Source organism: Anguilla rostrata, chromosome 8, assembly GCF_018555375.3.
Source record: "Anguilla rostrata isolate EN2019 chromosome 8, ASM1855537v3, whole genome shotgun sequence".
Classification (NCBI taxonomy): domain Eukaryota; kingdom Metazoa; phylum Chordata; class Actinopteri; order Anguilliformes; family Anguillidae; genus Anguilla; species Anguilla rostrata.
The window spans coordinates 9,276,797-9,295,748 of NC_057940.1; the positions used below are offsets into that span (position 1 = coordinate 9,276,797).

An 18,952-nucleotide genomic window follows, 5' to 3' on the forward strand; every position below is an offset into this window, starting at 1 on the left:
AAGTTTTAAAATCGACTCTCGTTTTTACGGTATATATTTAATGTAATGGTAGTGGTGTGTGTGTGCGCGCGGTTGCACTGAGAGTCAACACATCATTTACATGCTGGGAAATGGCCACCAGATGTTAGTCGCCCCAATTGCCATATTAAAATACACACTGTATCCCAAATGATGACGTTTTATGCAAAACAATCAGTGAACTCCCTGTTCTAAAATATCTGCACTGCAACCTGTCCTTCATCCTCTTATCTCAGACTGACAATTAGCTGAAAAGAGAACGCTTCAACCACACAGTTTTCAGTGCTTGGAGCCTAGTATCAATTACATTACTGGCTTTGGTTCAGGGTCAAAGACAAACACAATTGACTTCCTTTTTTTATTTTATTTTATTTTTTTCAGTGCAAGGTAAAGGCACAGTCAGTAAAGTGCCCAGCGGCTGATGAGATATCTACAGAGAAGAACAACAAAACAATGTTTTGACCATTGTGCAGGTCATTTGAAGGGCTTGGGTGAAGTTGAGGAGTGATCGAGTGCAGAGTAAATTGTGTGTGTCTGTGTCTGTGTGTCGGTGTGTGTGCGCGGGATAATTGAATGGGATGACATTCCCTCCAAGAAAAGGCAGAATCTCAGCTCATCAGAGTAGTTAGACAGAGAAAGATTGATGTAGACAGCTCAAATGATAGGTATCTGCGCTCGACTGGATTTTTCAGAATAAACCTTTACCTTACTTTAAAGGCATTTAGCACCCTTATCCAGACCGAATGACAACAGAAACATGAGTGCAAAGATCAGGGATGGAAGTGTTGTAATTCCCAATGGGGGAGAGACAGCAAGTGCAATAACTGAAGACTCTGTTGGCCAGCTGTCAAATACCATATTGAGAACAAATCACATAACCTTTTCATTAAGCAAAATAACACATATCCTCATTTATTCAAAGGAATAGTTCACTTTCTGGGTTTTTATTATTACTTTATTTTCAGTTTTACTATATGTTTTGGCTCAAACAAAATAACTCCAAAGCTGTTTGAACAGTGACATTAAGTTTCCAGGGGCTCTAGGTATGAACAGATTTCAGATCACATTTCTTCACATTTATATATGTGCAATTTTATATTGTGCAGGTTATTCTTTCCCAGAGTGCAACGGTCTTAGGTTGCATACATCATAGGAAATAGTTCTAACTAAAAAGAATACTCAACAAAATGTTCTAATCGGGTAATATACACACATACAGCCACTGGGCAAATGATACCACTTTTTTATTTTTTATTTCTTTAAACCACAACTCCCGCCCCAAATGACCCCATACCAGCCGGTGGGTCATCTGAAACATCAGTAAATATCTAAAATGTCCTTCATCACACACAAACACTGTCTGGGGCACTTGTAAACATAGATTAAAGTTAAAAAAAATAGAAGGTGAACTATCCGTTTTGGATGTTCAACCAGATTCTTCAAGGGGAACACATGCACTGAGGTTTTATGAGGGCACACGATAGTCTCTTCCGCATCTCATGGTATGCGTGCCCTTCCAAATTTACGGGGGTGGATACATCAGACTTTCAAGTAATCACCCACGCTCTACTCTAGACAGTGAGGATGCGGTACAGAATGCAAACAGCCATGAGAGGAATGATGCATGCACTCTTACTTTTCATGCCTTTTGTCCATTGTGTTGGCTAAAGGGATACGTGTAAAATGGCCAGTGTTTATTCAACTCTAACTGAGTAATTATTGGTCCAATAGGGACCATGTGTGCTCTGCGAGAGTTGATTTAACTGAACGTTTCACTGTGGAGAGTGTAAGTAATTGTTTTGGTGGTGCTGGACTGGCACTCCTGCAATGAGACAATCCCTCATCCATCGGTTTACACCGGTAGCCAAGCGTGTACGCTACGATAATGGCTTGCCGAGGCTAATTCCAGCATTTTTCAATCAGCTCATGACAAATCTAGCCTGCCGCCGACTTTGAAGAGATGGAACGGAATGAGACCTATTTTTTACAGTCTCTGGATGAGACATCTGATGTTTGCTGACTCATTCAGGATTAAAGGAAACAGCCGTGTTTTTTGGAGCTGAAAGACGGAAGCTTGCGGATGGGTGGTGAATGCACTGGAGCCCAGAGTTCCCCCTCCACCCCCATCGACAGCCCCCCACCCCACCCCACCCCCACCCCCTACCCTACCCCTACCCTCCCTACCCCTACCCCTCACCTCCCCAGGTAAAACGCCCCGATAGAGAAGCATTCCTCCCCTAAGCTTCCTGCTCCCGAGCCTTTGAAAGAAAGGGGAGGGAATCGCCGAGCCCTGGGGCAGAATGTGAGAGCACCGTCGTCCTGCCTACGCGTCAATTAACTGCCACTCGGAGGAGAAAGGACCGGAATGATTTTCCGCATAGGAACATTTCTTATCGGAAAATCGGCGCTGACTGTTAGCCGTCTCGTTTTTCTGGCAGGCTGGCGCATATAAGGCTAACTGAGGTAAACCCTGTAAAACCCCAAGAGGAAGCAGTTGCTCTGTATGGGGTATATAATCAGCTCTACTTTTTAAAGTATGGCAATGCTTAATCCTGCTGTAGTCAGGAGTGATTCATATTCTGCAATTAACGGGACTGGGAGAATTCCTTTCATGCAAGGAGAAAGGAGTTTATTAACTATCACGGCTTTTGACTGGTGACGGCTGGCTCTTCACTGTGGGGCAAACTGTGTTTGTATTTGGGAGATGAAAGACAGCTTTGATTTGGAAGGGTTAAATCTGACCAGTCATGTTTATGACGCTCTCTATTAAAACTGCTTTCTGTGTACTTACAATGTAGGTGTACATATTGAATATTTACTATTAAAATGTGATTCTTTTACTAGCCACAGGCCACAAAATGAAATCGTTTTGTTAAAACAAGCAGTCCTGCCTATATTTATCAGCACGGAGATGTTTGAACAGATCGTCTGTGCAGTTTGATGAATTCAAATTTTATGACATTATTTTTACGATGGCAAAGGCTCACACTTTACAGCCTGCAGTCATGTCTTCTAAGAGGATTCAATGGTCTAAGCAATCAGGAAGGCTTGTGGTGTGGAGGCATGCGGTATGTGAATTGACCACAATATTGGCTAATCATTACCACAAAGACCAGTGAAAACAACTTACCTAGCCAGGAATCAACCCCTGTGCGTGGGGTGTGATCAGCTGCGATAACGTGAAGCAGCTGTCCTTGCTCTGTGGCACCAAAGCATTGCCCCGCCCTGGTGTTTTTATACTGACTTTATTATCTAAATGAATCTTTGAGGAAATGCACTCAGCAGCAGGTTAAGTGCCCGATGTGAATTAGTCATCACCTGACTGCACAGAACGCAGTGCCGTTCACACACACACCCATGTTTGCTGCTTCAGTGGTTATTTGCCAGACCACGCCCATACAAAAGTGTACTGGCACAAAGGTGCTAACTGATATTAAATCCTCAAGCCATGCAGTGTATTCTCACGAGCATCACGGCACCTATGTAGAGTAAGGATTATACAGGATCATCATATACGGGGGTGTGGGGTGAGGTGACTTGGTTGGGCAACATCTGAGCTAGATGCTTTTGGTAGATGGATACCTTTACTGGTGGGAAGTGTGTGTGTGTTAGTTTGTTACCTATGAACAGGTCAATGGACAGAATGCACCAGTGAGAATCAAGTCCTCTAGGGATGCGGGTCATTGGTTGTATATTGGATAGTTGTATGAGCCATCCGTTACAGCTCTAAAGAGCTCCACAATACTGGAGAAACAAGAGCAACCCTTAAACAAATATGGTGCCGCTTGGAAAGAGGGACCTTGATGCAAGTCCAGTAAGTAAATGCACTGCAACGGGTGTAGTCCCTTTCTTGAAGGTTGTGCAATGTATTTAAGCTGTATTTGGACTTCATCTCCCATCTTTCCCTGTGAAACACTGCACATTTTCCTCTCCCCCCAGATAAGAATGTGCACATGCAACCCATTTCTTAACCCAGGTTGGCCAAAACACTATTCGGGTAGCTAAGTTGAGCAGTGACTTTGTTTTGATACCAAAGGCGAAAGTTCCATTTGCGAATATTTTTTTGTAATTAAAAACCAGTTTCTTGTTTTTCATATTTCAGTTTTCACTTCAAGAGAATGACAGCTTGTGAGTGTGTGTGTATATGCATCTCACCAAACATGAGATTACATGCATCCTTCTTCACCTCCAGACCTGATCATCTGAAAGGGAGGCTGACATTTCAAAGGCTGAGGGGAAACACACACAAAGCAATGGATGGCTTACTAGAAATTCAAATTAAACAGATGCAAGGTTAATAAAGAAATGTATTTATGAATCAGAATATGAGGGGAAGTCATACAGTGATAAAACCCACCCCCATCTGTTTAAACACCTTCACAGATAATTCAGATAATTAACATCAAAAAATACATTTCTGATCAAATTTTCAATCATTTATATACAAAACATACAAAACAAATAAAAACAAATTAATTTTTAATTTAAGGCTGACAGTAAGTGTGCAGCCTCTTTTTATTACTTTATTAATAAAAATAAAGGACTTAAATACAAATAAATCTAATTCGAGGCAGTTTTCATTGTTGCAATCAATCTTGATTCCAAACAAGGTTGTGTGGCCAAAACCTCTGAAATCTTGAGTACTTTTCTTGCATTAGCATGCAACATTAAAACTATACACAGCAACAGTCTTTATCTGTCCATGATAAGCCTTTAAATATCCCGCCAAATTTATACATGAGAGTTCCGTAATTGTTCCAGCCTGTGTTTCAGCTGTTCGCTCTTCTTCCTTAACTGTTCTTTCAAAGAAATTAGTTTGTGTTCGTCCGACTGCATGCTGAAGATGCACTCTGTCGCCTTTTTTAGAATAACGACCTTTGCGGCTTTCTCATTGTTCGCTACCTCAGGTATCTCGTCCCGCAAAGCAAAGAAGCTCAATTTCAGTTCGTTTCTCCGCTGGCGTTCCAGCACGTTGTGAGTCCTCCTTTTGTCGTTATCCTCAGAGTCGGATGTCCGTGGACTCGTGCACTTTCGGTTGTTGCTGATTTGCTTGAGCACCCTGCTGCTACTCTCGAACTTTATCCTTTTTACCGCGGGCTGTTCGTTCCTCGTCGACGGGTGAGCCGCGTAATTGTGTTGATGAATAGGGACGTGGCATCTCTTCAGGACCAGGGGACTGTGATGGTGTCTGCTTGGCACTCCCGACGTGTCAGACCTCTTCACCGTTTTTCTCTTCTCCACTGTCACAACATCAATTTCCTCCTCTTCCTCCTCCTCATCCTCATCATCCTCCTCGTCATCTACATAAAGGAAAAATGCATGCGATTAATTTTGGGGTGAAAAATGCATGGGACACAAATTGTACAGCTGCACGGCATGCCTTGTGTGCAATGCCAAGAAATATCTGCAATTCTTTTCACCCCGCCCTCTCTCCTCGTCAGCTGAACATTGCAGCATTGAACCCTACCCTTCAGTACTCCTGCGCTTGGGATAGGAGGGAGGGAAGGAGGGAGCTAACGAAGGGGAGGGGGAGCCTTACGCAACTGCAACTGACACGGCAAAACCCGTAGCTTAACTTAACGCTTTACATCCTTGACATCAAGGACAGCGCCGCCGGTGGAGTTTTACAACCGAGGCTTTTTAATCAAGGCGGATTCTGATTACAGCCTCCACAAAGAGCTATTTAGCTAACTGCGTCATTTCCCATTACAAATACAATCATCCAGCTCGCTACCACACGAGGTTTTATACGATCTAGCGACACCCCACCCCCATCCCACACACAGTCTCGAAATAATAATTCTCAAAAATGGCATGCATGGCATCACCCACTATCCACGTTATACAATTTCACGTTATAATCAGCTATGCAAGTAAACTTATTATGCCGACAAGGAGCAATCGGCGAACTCGATTTGCCATCGAGCGCACTGTACATACCTGAATCGCTATCACTGCTGCTACTGCTGCTGCCACTGTTAGGTGGGGTATCCAGTGGCAGTGCCAAAGTCGAGGGCGCCGTCGTCTTGTCGAGCTTTGGATTTTCGGTCAGTGGGTAAGGGAAGACAACAGATGGGTCAATGCATTCCGACGCGGAGGTGTTGAGGTCCTGAAGGTAATTAACGCTGGGGCTCGTCCGGCTCGCACTGCTGTCCGTGGAGCTGCAAGCCGAAGTCTCCTTTCTCGCAGCCTGGAGCGAAGCTAGCCTCTCGGAAACCACTTTCTCCAGCTTGGCGGCGGCGGAGAAGCCGCTCCACATGCAATCCTGAATAATGATGGACTTCAAAAAGGATTGAGAGTAGTCCGCATCGCAGATGAAACTCTGGCTGACCACGTCATCCCCGAGAAACTCGGTCACCATCTCCAGCTGGTCCGCGTTCGACGGTAACAGGCTGGAGAGCGAGGGTCGCCGACTCGGGGAGAGGGGCGGCGTGGGCAGCAGCTCGAATTTCTTCCAGATGTCTTCGCTGGGAGCCGGCGGCTGAAGCTGACTGTGCTGCGAGTGGTAGAAATCCTCGTCGTTGTCGATATAGAAGTAGGGCTGGACCGAATCGTAGTCGTAATCGTAGTTTTTACTCGCCATATTCGAGTTCAGCGGCATGACTGCCTACGAATGTGAAGGAGAAGTGAAGGAAAATTAGTGCTGGGTGAAACGTGGAAAGTGTCTGTAAACCGAACCAGACTCCGTGCTAACCCATTGCTCTATACACCAACTTCTAGGAAGCCATGTCATTCGAATGAACTTCCCAAGTGTCAACTCAGTTGACAGCGGTTATAATAGAATAACACTTAGCATGTTAAATATAATATACAATATTCAAGCTATAATAACTGCGAACAGCGATATTAAACGAACACACAAGCATCCCCATATGCGTAACTTATATCCTTCCAAGACAACGCGAGCATAATGGGCATGCCAGAAAGAAGCATCTGACAGTTACAGAGCAGCCGGCATTTAAAATTCGTGACCAAGGCATTTAAATGCCACACCACTTCCCATAAAAACCGCAGCTACTGAAGTCATTACTACAACATAACGCAAATTCCTGTGGCACAAACTATTAGTCATATAATTTAGTCAACAGACGTTACATAGATAGCGAAATAATAAGCTAAAGTCAAATCATGAATCGCATTGCATATATTTCTAAAAAGTCTTACCGTGTCAGTCACAATAAATGAAAATTCAATTCGATGAAAAGTAGTGGAGCTATATATAAATCACGATGATAAGTGACAAGTGAAAGTAATAATCCGTAGTGGGAGTCGTCCCCACCGGTGTTTGGTGCTAAGCCCTTGCTTTCCTAAGGTTATGTAGCCAAACTACGCAGACAGCTTGCACCCCGAAAAGAGCTGAGACTGACTCCGCAGCTTGTCATTTACTGCAAGAATAAGAGCAGCAGCTCCCGCGAGTTTTAATACTATAAGAGTGCTTTCGGCCCTTCTCTGTATCCTTCCGCCTCTATGCTTTCCCGCCAAATTAATACTGCGTATTAAACTTAATCTGAATATGTTCATCATTTGTGATGATAATATACTGCAAAGCCCTAAAAACATACAACACATCGCAATGATGAACTTGTGATAAGCCAATTCAAAATTTATGTATAGGAGGAGAACTATTTTATGCGGAGGGAAACCGAGTGGTCTTCCCCTGTGGGAGGGGCTGTAGTAACAACATTGTGCACTGACTGAAGCATGACAGTAGTAGTAGAAAAGGGGTCAGAAAATAAGGGGATGGTGACGGTTGTGGGTTTTTGCAGGCAGTTATAGTAGCTTGTTTTACTGCCACATATTTAATTGTACTCTACTGTACCGTGAAATTGCAGTTGCATATCTGCAGAAGTTTGCATTAAAGCAAACCGTGTGTTACTGACAACGCAAGGTTTTTGAACTCAACGAAATTGTAATAGGCACGGTACATTAAAAAATGTTAGATAGTCGCTGCGTTGATCGATTTTACATTTCTCTGGTGTGCATTATATTAATTAATTAAAAAAAACAATTCGTCCTACTGTTCATTATACACCTGCAGTGTTTAAACTACAACCCGATATGCTCAGCCATGGTGCTGCCCGTAAGCGTGCATTCGAGGTATGTAGGCTTACTGGAATGTCCCTTTTTTAATTCAAATTTATAAGTGGCATTCCTTGGATCTTGGAACGCAGTTGTGGACACGTGCACCACTCGTGTGAAAGGCGTGACGTTCTTGGCGCGAGCTGACCGCAACAGACTGCAGAGTTCCCATTATTTCACCTGAGCTGCGGTCATTAAATTACCCACAATGCGTCAAATGTAATCAAATGTATTATTCAGACTTCTCAGTGCAGTTTTGGCTTGTAGTTAAATGCTGACATGCTATTAATAAAATAATAACAATTAAATTATTGCGACGCTATTAGCGGGGTGACTCTGTGCTAATTCACTGCTATAGCCTTAACTGATTATGGAAACAGAAGGCTTTGCTGGCATTTGAAATATCCACCAAAGAACATGACGTTTTTCACACCAAAGAACATTGCATGTTTGCATCAAATGAGTAATGGGAACATGGCAACGATATTTTATAGAACTTTCTTGTATTCTTTGTTGTCAGTTTTTAATCATGCCAGTGTGTGGTAGTATTAATTTGAAGCACGTCATCTGTGATTTTTTAAAAGTTAAATTAAATACCTTATCTTAACCTATACCAACCTTGAAAATCCTCAAATAGTAGACTATGCGTTGTTCTTCCTAACGGAGAGAGTGAATTTAATTGTGCAATTGCGCCATCTGCTGCCTTGACAACACACGGCTGAGTTACTGTAATACATTCAATTACAGACCAGAGTTTTTCAAACGGATGACATATAATTTAAAAAGAAATTGTTTAACAAATACCCATCCAGTGGAATGTGCAGTTATGTCTAGTAGGCTATATAACAAGTAGACTAATTTAAGGTTTACTGCTCTAGACCTAATAGACCTATGTTTATGAATAAAGGTGGTCTTTAATTGCATGTGACTTGTAATGATGCATGTATTGCAAATGTATTCTATCCTCTGGTATCAACAAGTCAGATAGTATATAAATACAGTATATTAACTGGAACGTGCATGTTCATTGAACATAAAGGCTAGATAAGTGCATACGTGCAAGAGCATTTCTGTTGTATCCAATAGGGCCTAGTCAACGGCTGTGTTCAAACTTCTTAGGTTTTCTCTGCTTTAGCTAGCTGCTGTGATTGTAAAAATCAGGGGTATGTATTGGTCCTGGCTTCCGTTTTGGCAAAGATGTTTCTGTTTCTACGCAGGTTAAAAGGACTGTTTGTCTGTGACTGGGTGTCCAGTGTCTGACCGAGCTCAGGAAATTCCGTCGAAAACCCCCCTGGAACTTCTTGAAAAGTCTGTGATGAACAAATCAACCTTGTCGCATTGGATTGCTATCAGAGAGGAGTTATTTATTTATTTATTTTGGCAGTAATATTCCGTTTAGCTTGTGTCCTCAGTGGCACCGAATTAGCATCCGGGGAGCGCCGTGAATCGCTCAATGCGCTGCTTTGTTTATTGTTAACTGTCCTGTTTCGGTCAATATTTGCTCTGTATTCCCAGGTTGTTACCTGAACATGCGGCCTAATCTGTCACCGGCACCTGCGCCGTCTGGCGCTTCGGCTAAACTGAACGAGGCATACATTTGTCAGCGCTGTTGTCACTGAATCATTGGGCTGGCGCATTTACTCAAGGAGCAGTTTAGAAACTATGCAGTCACATGCCATTATAGTCAATAGTGTGTTTTTTTTTTTTTTTTTTTTTTGCAACTTCTGTGCAAATGTCCAGCAAATTGTTTTCTGTCAAGTTGCCTGGTGATTTCCGCCATACCAGGATAAGACTCTGCCATCAGCCTTGTAGATGAATTATGCCGTTGATAGTGCTGAAACGGAAATACGAGATTTTCATGAATGAACTGACGCAAGCAGGCTTTGTTTTGAGATAAGTGAGGGTGATAAACGTCCTTACACGGTGCAGCAAGCCTGAAGTTTTAAAATACGGCTGTACATTTCAATACCAGAGGGGAACAGTACAATACATGCCGGAATTGTGTATTCCATTTCTGCTGATGTACTTTCGAGAAAATAGTCGTTCTATGAATCTGTTAATCTATGTATTAACAGGGCAGTTGCATGCGACATTTTTATGGCATTTTAGAGAATCCAGAGAAAGTTATCCAGAGAAAGTTACACATGCACTTTACATTTTTACATGCAATGCATTTATACAGCTGGGTATTTTACAGAAGTAACTCAGGTTTAGTACCTTGCTCAAGGATAGGCTGTCTGCACCCAGCTGCTTAGCTACTGTTTTGTACCTCTACCCTACAGTCAATCGGGGATACTGCAGTTCAGTGGAATATATTTAATTGACATACACATTTATTCATAAAGTTTAGCATTTATGAATGAAATTTAGAAATTGACAGAGCTGTTTAAGATGACATCAGCACCGGCGTAGGGAACGGTGAAAGGAACGGGGGGGGAGAGGGGGGATGATCTGAGGTAACAGAGGAGTATGGGGCGATGAAGGAGTGGTTTGGAATGCGGCAGCGGGATTGATTGACAGGGGCAGGTGGGCCGTCTGATTGGCTGACCCACATTGCGGAGGACCGGGACATGGGCGTGGTCCCCGTGACCTGCCAGAGAAGAGTCTTATCATTTTCCCCATCAGGTGCCCGCAATGCCTCGTGCAGCCTTCCCTCTAGGAATGGCTTTGAAGGCTGAGAAATTAGCATTCTTTTTCTGGGAGAGTTTCCTCCTGGTGCAGGCAGCCCCAGCGCAATCCTTTGAAGTCTGTGGCCCGCAGAAGACGGGGCTGAATTGCGTTATAAAGAGTCTGAGAAAATGTCAGGAATCGTTTTTTTGCGGGCGATCTCTCGTCTTTCTCTGTTTCCGGGTTATCCGAGTGACCGATCGGGAAACTGCGGATCGACAAAAGATTCCAGCGAAGAACAGGTGAAGCCAGTACCAGGCTTTGGTGCCCTAATCACTATACCCAGACCTGTGACTGTTCTCCATTCCCATAGAGAAATATAAATCCTTCCTAGAAGCTCATTCTCCCAAGTGCGGTACTTTGTAAAAGTCAGACTGAAATACTGCAAAGGTAAATGCTCACATCTAAAGCCACTCCCGTCACTTCTGGAGTTTGGAGCCCAAGCTTGCAATACTACACTGTAGGAGTTTTAAAAAAACATCACGGCGATATGCAAGTCTTCGTAGCGGTTGCTCTCTAGGAAGAATCATTCTATTCAGCTTTCGTACAATGCAATTGTTTGTTACACGGGATGACTATAAAAACTGGAGTTACAACTACACATGTGTTTTGTGATTAAGGAACATTTGTTAGGTAAGGTTTATTGTTTATGGGACATTATATTTTCTTAGGTTTTCATGTAACCAGGGTGAGGTGTGGGTGGGACAATGCTGAAATTCTGGAATAATATGTGGGATAGTATTAAAGTACTTATTGCAAACATATTTAAACAAATGCAATTTGTACTGACAGTGGCAAACAAATTGAGGAGTATTTTACTCCAACTCTCATACAATATATGCTATATGTGGAAACATTTAAATGATCGCACCCAATTACGAAAGGCCTATCAGAACAAAATAGTTACGTCCACGGACCAATTATTATTAATAGACTTCATTAGTCAGCCGTGGCAGTTTGAAACCAGCATCTGCAGTAAAAATGCACGAGATAAAGAATTTCCACTGAAACAGTGAACACAGGCGTGGCAATGATTACAAATGAAACGTGTTCCAAATTTGATTGATTGGTGCTTCTGTCATGCTGATTTGAATAACAGTAAGTGCTTCTGAATCTATATGTGAATGATTAACCCCTAATTGTTTTTGTTTTTTTTGTTTTTTGTTTTTTCTCAAGGGTTGTGCCTACCTGAATGGAAGGGCATGCCACATTCTTTTGAGGGACAGTCACAGGAGTGATAAACAATCTGGTTAGCTCCAATTATACGCATAAAAGGGCTTGTCAAGTTTCAAAATGACATTTACAAAAAAACACTCTACAAAGCCTCAGTTAAGTTCTCCTGGACACCCTCAAAAGGCTGTTAAAGCTTGCACAGCAGCACCCAGCACCACTGTATTCAAGGCCTTCCAAAGGCCCTTAATCAACAGTCATTTGTTAGACAGTTGTGACAATCGCTGGGCCATGACCCCATGGAATTACTTACTGCTCACACAATAAAATGAACTCTTAAAATCCCATCTTCACACATTTAGTGTTTCTGCAATGAAGAATTCTTTGCATATGTTAAATCTGTTAGCTGATTAGTTAGTTAGTTAGCTCTTAGTTTTGTAAGGCTGAACGGAATTAAGGGAAAGTTGCGGTCTCAAATGATGGAGGTGCAGGTGCAGATGAAGCGTTTAGACTGGGTTTTGTGAGGTAGGAAACAGTTTTCTTTATCATAATCTTTATTATGACTATGCAGCAAACATGATGAAAACATTTAAACCAAGTGCAATATTGCAGGCTTAACTGTGCTCATATTTTGTTAGCCTACATCGGGAATCAGTTATGAGTGGATATGTTCACGAATGCGAATTGTGGTCCGGTTCTCACGAATGCATTACGTCACATTACATTGCATTACAGTCATTTAGCAGACGCTCTTTTCCAGATCGACCTACACAGCTTTTCTACGTAGCATTTACATTGCATCCATTTATGCAGCTGGATGCGTACTGTAGCAATACGAGTTAAGTAACTTGCTTAAGGATACAACGGCAGTGTCCTACCTGCGAATTGGGCCTGTGACCATTAGGTTACAAGACCAGCCCCTTGTACCCATTATACTACACGGCTGCAATGCGTGTCTAAGAATACCCACATCAGAAGCAGCCTACAGCTTTCTAGCATCGCTCTTTCGAGTCTTTGCAGAACAGCATGTTCCCCCGTGTAGCTCTGGGACAGGCCCTCTGCAGCTCCAGAGCCGCCGTACGGTCGGACTCGCAGGCACGTGCTGGTGAGTGACAGAAGGGCCCATGTTTAGTAATGAAGCGGGGCCAGGGAGGGTGAAGCGGGCCGGGTCTATAATTGGTCGGCAGGCTGGAGCCGCCCGCGGCCAAACCCGAGCTCTGGCGACGGGGAAGCCTTGGCGCTGCGTCCCGTGCCGTGCCGTGGGGGGAACTGGATATGCGTGCACGGTGTACTGTACACGACGGAGAAAACCCCTGACTAGGCTAGCGGGGGTCGGGCTATTCTGGGCTCCCGCGATGCGCTGTCCAAGAGAGGCTGCGTGCCCGCAGGACAGCTGCTCGCCCCGCTAAATGCCACGCGGCCCACGTGGGTGAACAGCGAACATCAACGGATTCCAAAAAAGCAGGAAGTCTATAAGTGTCCGTTTACTTTTAGGTCCTTTGCTCATAGTCGTGACCATGAGTGCCGTTTTGGGCGGAGGGGGGTTAACACGATTCCAAAGGCCCTGACTGACCTGAGGCCCCTCCGAAAATCGTGCTGTAATTCTGCAGGGATGGGGGGGGGGGGCGCCTCGGGTGGTGAAACCCAATGCGCCATCTTTTCATGGAGCCCAAACTCCCTGGCAGAGCCCTTGGTCATGACTCAGGTCTAATGACCAACGAATAGGCCTACGTTAAAACTCCAGTTGCATTCGAGGGATAGTGACCTGAATTATTGTGCCTACGATTATGATTATGATGTGCATTAACTGATTATGTGCGTTACCCTAAGAGACACAGGTGCAGTTTTCATCTCAGAAATCAGGACGTGAGAAAAGCCTGGACACAAAAACTCAGTTTAGAATAACAGAAGACTGGCAAGTGGCAAGCCTTAGCAGACCTCTGCGAGGGGTTCACTGTCATAGAATTTGGGAGGTGCCATTTTGAAAGGTGCTATATTTACACTGTCCTCAAAGTGTCTGCTTGAACTGGACAGCCGCTGGCAATGGGGGGAGGGGGGGGATGGCACGAGGGCCATAATTGGATTTGTCACCAGGCGGAATCCGTGTTGTATTTCCGTGGTCTACTGCGCTGGTCCAGAAGTGTACGCGTGAGATTTCCTGCTCACAGTGCTCCTCGCGGCAGGTGTCCTGTCTCCGAATACTCCAGATCACGTGGTCATTCCCTTCTTCCTTAACATGTCCATAAAAAGTGTGCAGACTTTAACCGCAACTGTTTATTTACTTATTCATTTATTTACGAACTTGTTTGTTTGTTTGCTTGTTTGCTTGCTTCAGTGAATAAGGCTGTATGAAATACTGGACATTAAATGAGCAGAGAGTTCTTGATAAGAATAATGGTGGTACAAGTAAAATATTAGACCCCATGTGCAAAATCGTCCTTAAAGGGTAACCCTGGTAATTTTCTTGTCCCCCCCGTATTGTCAACATATCCTATGAAAAGACCAGAACTGATGATGTGTCTGTCCAGCTCTCAATGAATGAGCAATTCTTGTCCATCTAGTCAATGCCTATATTCCGTAAGTCATAGAATTCCATTGTTGTCCAAAAAAGTACTAAAAGAAGTCAAAGAGACACACCGTTGCTTTGGTCAGCAGAATTCACTATTACAAAGAACCTGGCCTTTGTATTTTTTACTGAAACAACTTTATAAAGTGCCAATGATTACCGGTGTTATCCTTTAAGTGTTCTGGAATTGTGATTGGTGACTCCGAGGCATATCAAAATTAAATTGTGATATTTAAAAATGAAATAATAATAATAATAATAATAAAAGACAAAAGACAAAAAGGTGCAAAAGACTTACTGATGGCTGGGAAAATCAAATTTGTAAGAATGAGGTGTTTCTGAATGTATTTTGTATAACTGAGTTTTTACTCAAGCCTTGGTTTTAATTAAAAATGAATGAACTCACAATGAAAATTCATATTGGCATTGTTATCAAGGTATATTTTTACAGAATACTTGCAAAATTGCAGCATTTTCAAATCGATTCATTTCTTTTGATTCATCACCCCAGACATGGTTATTTAAACACAAAAAATAAAAATAAAACATAAAAATGTAAAAACCCCGTAGCTGCTCGTTTTAAATGAGCAGAGCATAGTGTCAGCACCATTAAATATTTTGGTGCAGAAAATTGATATCCCACCTAGAGGAGAAAATGAGAAAAGACTTTCGCACAGAGAGGCCTATTGGATATAATCTCTCAATGCTATGTTCCCCAAGGGTCTGAATGAGCAAATGGATTAAAGCAAACCTTTTTCAGAATATTGTAATTCTCTATTCTTCTCCTGTCTCAAGATGATTTGTATTTGTTTATGGTATCTTAAATACAGTTTTTCTTGTATCCAATTTTTGTGTATTCTATGATGCACATAATGTGGGCTATGTGGTGGATTTTTTTCCTTCTGATCCACTCGGATCAACTTTATGTGCAGTGATAGGAGGTGTTATTTGGGTGTTCTTTGCTGTAACTGTGCATATATATTCACCCCAACCCCCGCCCCTCCCACACACACACACACACACACACACACACCTGCATTTTCACACTGTAAGCAACTCAAAGACCAAGCAAAGTCAAACACAGCTGCTGTGATTAAGTATCACCTTGGGCCTTTTTTTATTCCTCTTTACCGCTGTACGTTTACGCCAAGCACCTGGTCCACTCATGGACGTGCATACAGAACTGATTTTTTATGTGGCTTAACGATATGTACCATATATAACTGGTGGTCGTACTACAATGGTTCCTGCCCTACTATTCCTCTCCATTATTATCTTTTAATGATGGAAGTGAACAGTAAGAGCAGTCAATAATAAAAAGTTCCCTAGCAGGGCCTGTTGGTTTTCGTTAATACGCAATGTTGGGCCGTTAAAGTAGCTGACTATACAGTTATAGCTATCCTCACCTGGGTACCCGGGCCTGAACTGAGGACTGATTTCAAGGGAAGCACAGAAGCCGGCAAACCCTTGCATCTCTCCAGGACCAGGGCTGCCAAACCCCTGAGCTGGACAAACTCAGTCCTCAATGATTAGGCCTCACAAAAAGCCATCACTCCTGTAATGTGCCGGGACTGCTTTGGCAGGGTGATTAAAAATACCAGTGTAGGTATTGCCAGCAACCATGCCTACACTTCCTGATGTGAGGTCATCATTACTGTGACCACAGGGTGGCGCTAGAATCCACCAGCAATGTTGCTAAATGAGTGTCCAATCTTATCTGAAAAGGGCCAGTGTGGGTGGAGGTTTTTGTTTCAGCTGAGCTCTAAGACACCTGATTCAACTTGATTGAAGACCATGGGTACTTCATTAGTTGAATCAGGTGTCATAGTGCATAGTGCTAAAACAAAACCTGCACACACTCTCGCACACACACACACACACACACACTTCTGTTTCAGAGCAGAGCACGACGTCCAGCTGATTTCAGCAAACAGTTGAAAACTCAAGCATGTGCGACTCCCAGATGGAGCATTCATTCTGAACAGAGGAGGTGTTTTTTTTATTTTATTGCCTCTAGTGTACGCAGCGGTGGAAAGTCCAGGGGTCAGGAAGTAAAGGTCCCTCCCTGTGTTTCTTCCACCTGTGGACACAGCCAGCTGATTTCACTATGCAGTTCTACCTCCTGGCTGAAGAATTGTGCTAATTGGCAAATTCAGGTGATTGGAACAAAATACTGGGGCAGGCTTTGGTTTTCTGCCCCTGATTTTTCTACCTCTGTTAGTAAGTCATCTTAGTCATACAAAAAAAACAGTTTATAATTCTCACCTGAAGTGTGAATTTGTGGTTCCACCAGTCAAAACAAACTTGCATAAAACACCCCGAGCTCAGGAAGATCGCACCTTTTACGATGAACACAGATATCTATGGACGGGAATCCAACTCGAGCTATAGTATGTCCTGTTTCCTGTTGTTTGATTGGCACAGGTGCCATAACCCTCTTTTTGTTTTAGGCTCCTGTCCCTACACGTTCACAACACTTAAACTTGTTTAGACCTTGTATCTTTAGTGACTGCAGCATTCCATCCATTTTGAAACATAGCTGAGGATTTGCGCAAACATCTTCAGGACAAAGGGGTCTGGTCATAACAGTACCAAAGAATGTGATTATCCCTATAAAAATGACATTCGCATAAATTTGATTATTCACATAATCAAAAGCTTGTTAGAGTGTTGAGTCAAACATATACAGTCCTTGGACTGTCTACCACAACCTGCAGCTTCCTATAGTCACCAGAAGGTGGCAGTGCATATCTGAAATTCACAAGAAACTGAGAAGCAGATGCATTATACATTAATACATCATGCATTCTACATTCGAAATGAAGAGCTAGAGTGACCTTTGTGTGGACTATACATCTGGACCTGTAATATTTGGTAGTGAAATTAAAAAGTTAAATCTGACATTTGGATAGACAGGGAATTGTTAAAAATAATCATTTTCCCAATAACATGTAGAGTGCTCATTATGTTTGTAGATCTGCAGACTTTAAAACTGTGCTCTTTATGGTGTGCTGAACCATATTGTGATTGTGGTCTGTATTTATACTTAATTCCCAGTAATTAAGTTTACCGGCTGTTTTCACCCTGTGCAGGAATGACCTTCCCAAGTCCATCAGGAAGGCAGATTCGCTGGCTTTTTTTCCACAGGCATCTATAATCCTTACCATTCCAAGAAATTTGGCATTTGGCATCCACACACATGCATACATGAACACACACACACACGTGCACACATGCACAGACACACACACAATATTTCTACTTTCAACCAATTTCAGTGTGGAATTAATTTTTGAAATATATGTAATTTGAGAGTTAGTTTTTGTATTGGATAAATTAAAATCAACAATACTATGCAATAGCTTATGTAATAAATTCAATATCTCTTGAGCTCACCCAAAATGGATGATTTGAATCATACAGCTTAACACAGAGCCTTAACTTAGCTAAGGAACTGTTTGAGTAACAGCTATCTCCATTGTGAAACCATGAACAGAATTAGCCTGACCTTTGACAGCTTTGCTGTTCTCAGAAAGGTCCTATGGTCATATGTGAAAGAGATGTGAAAGTGTCCATGGATGAAAATTCTTAATGTGGAGTCAGCTTGAAAGGTTCATTTCCTCTGTACTTACGCAGCATTTCCATTTTGTTTTGCACTAAACAAACTAAATAAAGCGTCAGACCAACGTACAAATTCAACCTTTGATCTGCTTTTTTAACAACCTGAAAACAGGGTCATACTGATAGCAGTCATTCTCTCTGTAGTATTTCAGAACTGATTACACTGCATGTCCACATAAAACATGCATTGGTTTAAGGCTAATATCAGAAATTGGCATTCAGATTGTTTCATGAATAATGGGAAAAGGGACCAGAATGAAATGTCAAGAATTAAAGTTCATGAAGCCTCAGGTGATTCAGGCTCAATTTGCAAGTTACATGCTTATACTTTCTTAAATATTCAGGTGGTGTATGTTCTGTACAATTACTATTGCAATTGTACCAGTGGGGCCAATGTCACGCATGACAACATGGCCGAGCCCAAGAACAGCCAATCCACTGGCCTACATATTCAATCAAGCTCAAGGTCATGCAATTTTCTGGAGTCCACTGGCCACAGTACATCATTCTCACCAGAAACTGATTGACATAAAGACATGGACATAAAAGGAATGAAAAAAAAAAAAAAAAAAAAGGATGCTGTTTTGCTTGTAGTTGGCACATTATATGACCTCAGTGTTGCTGGTAACATTTTGAAAATGTGATATACATATTATGTATACACTGTTATTGTGACACAAAAAAATATTTTTATTATGTTGATCCTCAAAATAGAAGACGGAATGCCATGTGGGAACACAGTGATGATAAGCATAAATAGATATTGTTTCAGTGATCATCTGCAGCATAACGTACTCCTGCGCTTATTAAAGTCAAAGCTCTAAAATAAGA

General features: G+C 42.4%; 1 protein-coding gene and 1 long non-coding RNA gene across 2 annotated transcripts; one reads left to right on the forward strand and one right to left on the reverse strand.

Annotated features, from left to right (window-relative positions):
• Positions 1-4,307: 4,307 nt before the first annotated feature.
• On the reverse strand, positions 4,308-7,421 carry LOC135260746 (transcriptional regulator Myc-B-like). Its single transcript, XM_064346248.1, has 3 exons — positions 7,183-7,421; positions 5,959-6,625; positions 4,308-5,318 (listed from the first exon to the last, which is right to left on the reverse strand). Exons 2-3 carry the CDS (start codon positions 6,617-6,619, stop codon positions 4,750-4,752), a joined length of 1,230 nt encoding a protein of 409 aa, XP_064202318.1. The 5' UTR covers positions 6,620-6,625; positions 7,183-7,421; the 3' UTR covers positions 4,308-4,749.
• Positions 7,422-10,536: 3,115 nt separating this feature from the next.
• On the forward strand, positions 10,537-12,279 carry LOC135260341 (uncharacterized). The gene is made up of 2 exons (XR_010331533.1): positions 10,537-11,154; positions 11,941-12,279. It is a non-coding gene; the product is annotated as an uncharacterized LOC135260341 (long non-coding RNA).
• Positions 12,280-18,952: the final 6,673 nt, after the last annotated feature.

What these genes read in the sequence shown, in the direction of transcription:
- LOC135260746 (XM_064346248.1), bottom strand. Translation starts at nt 6,619, where the DNA reads ATGCCGCTGAACTCGAATATGGCGAGTAAAAACTACGATTACGACTAC. An exon ending in CAGCAGTGATAGCGATTCAG is followed by an intron (nt 5,319 to 5,958) that starts GTATGTACAGTG and finishes TCCTTTATGTAG; the next exon opens with ATGACGAGGAGGATGATGAG.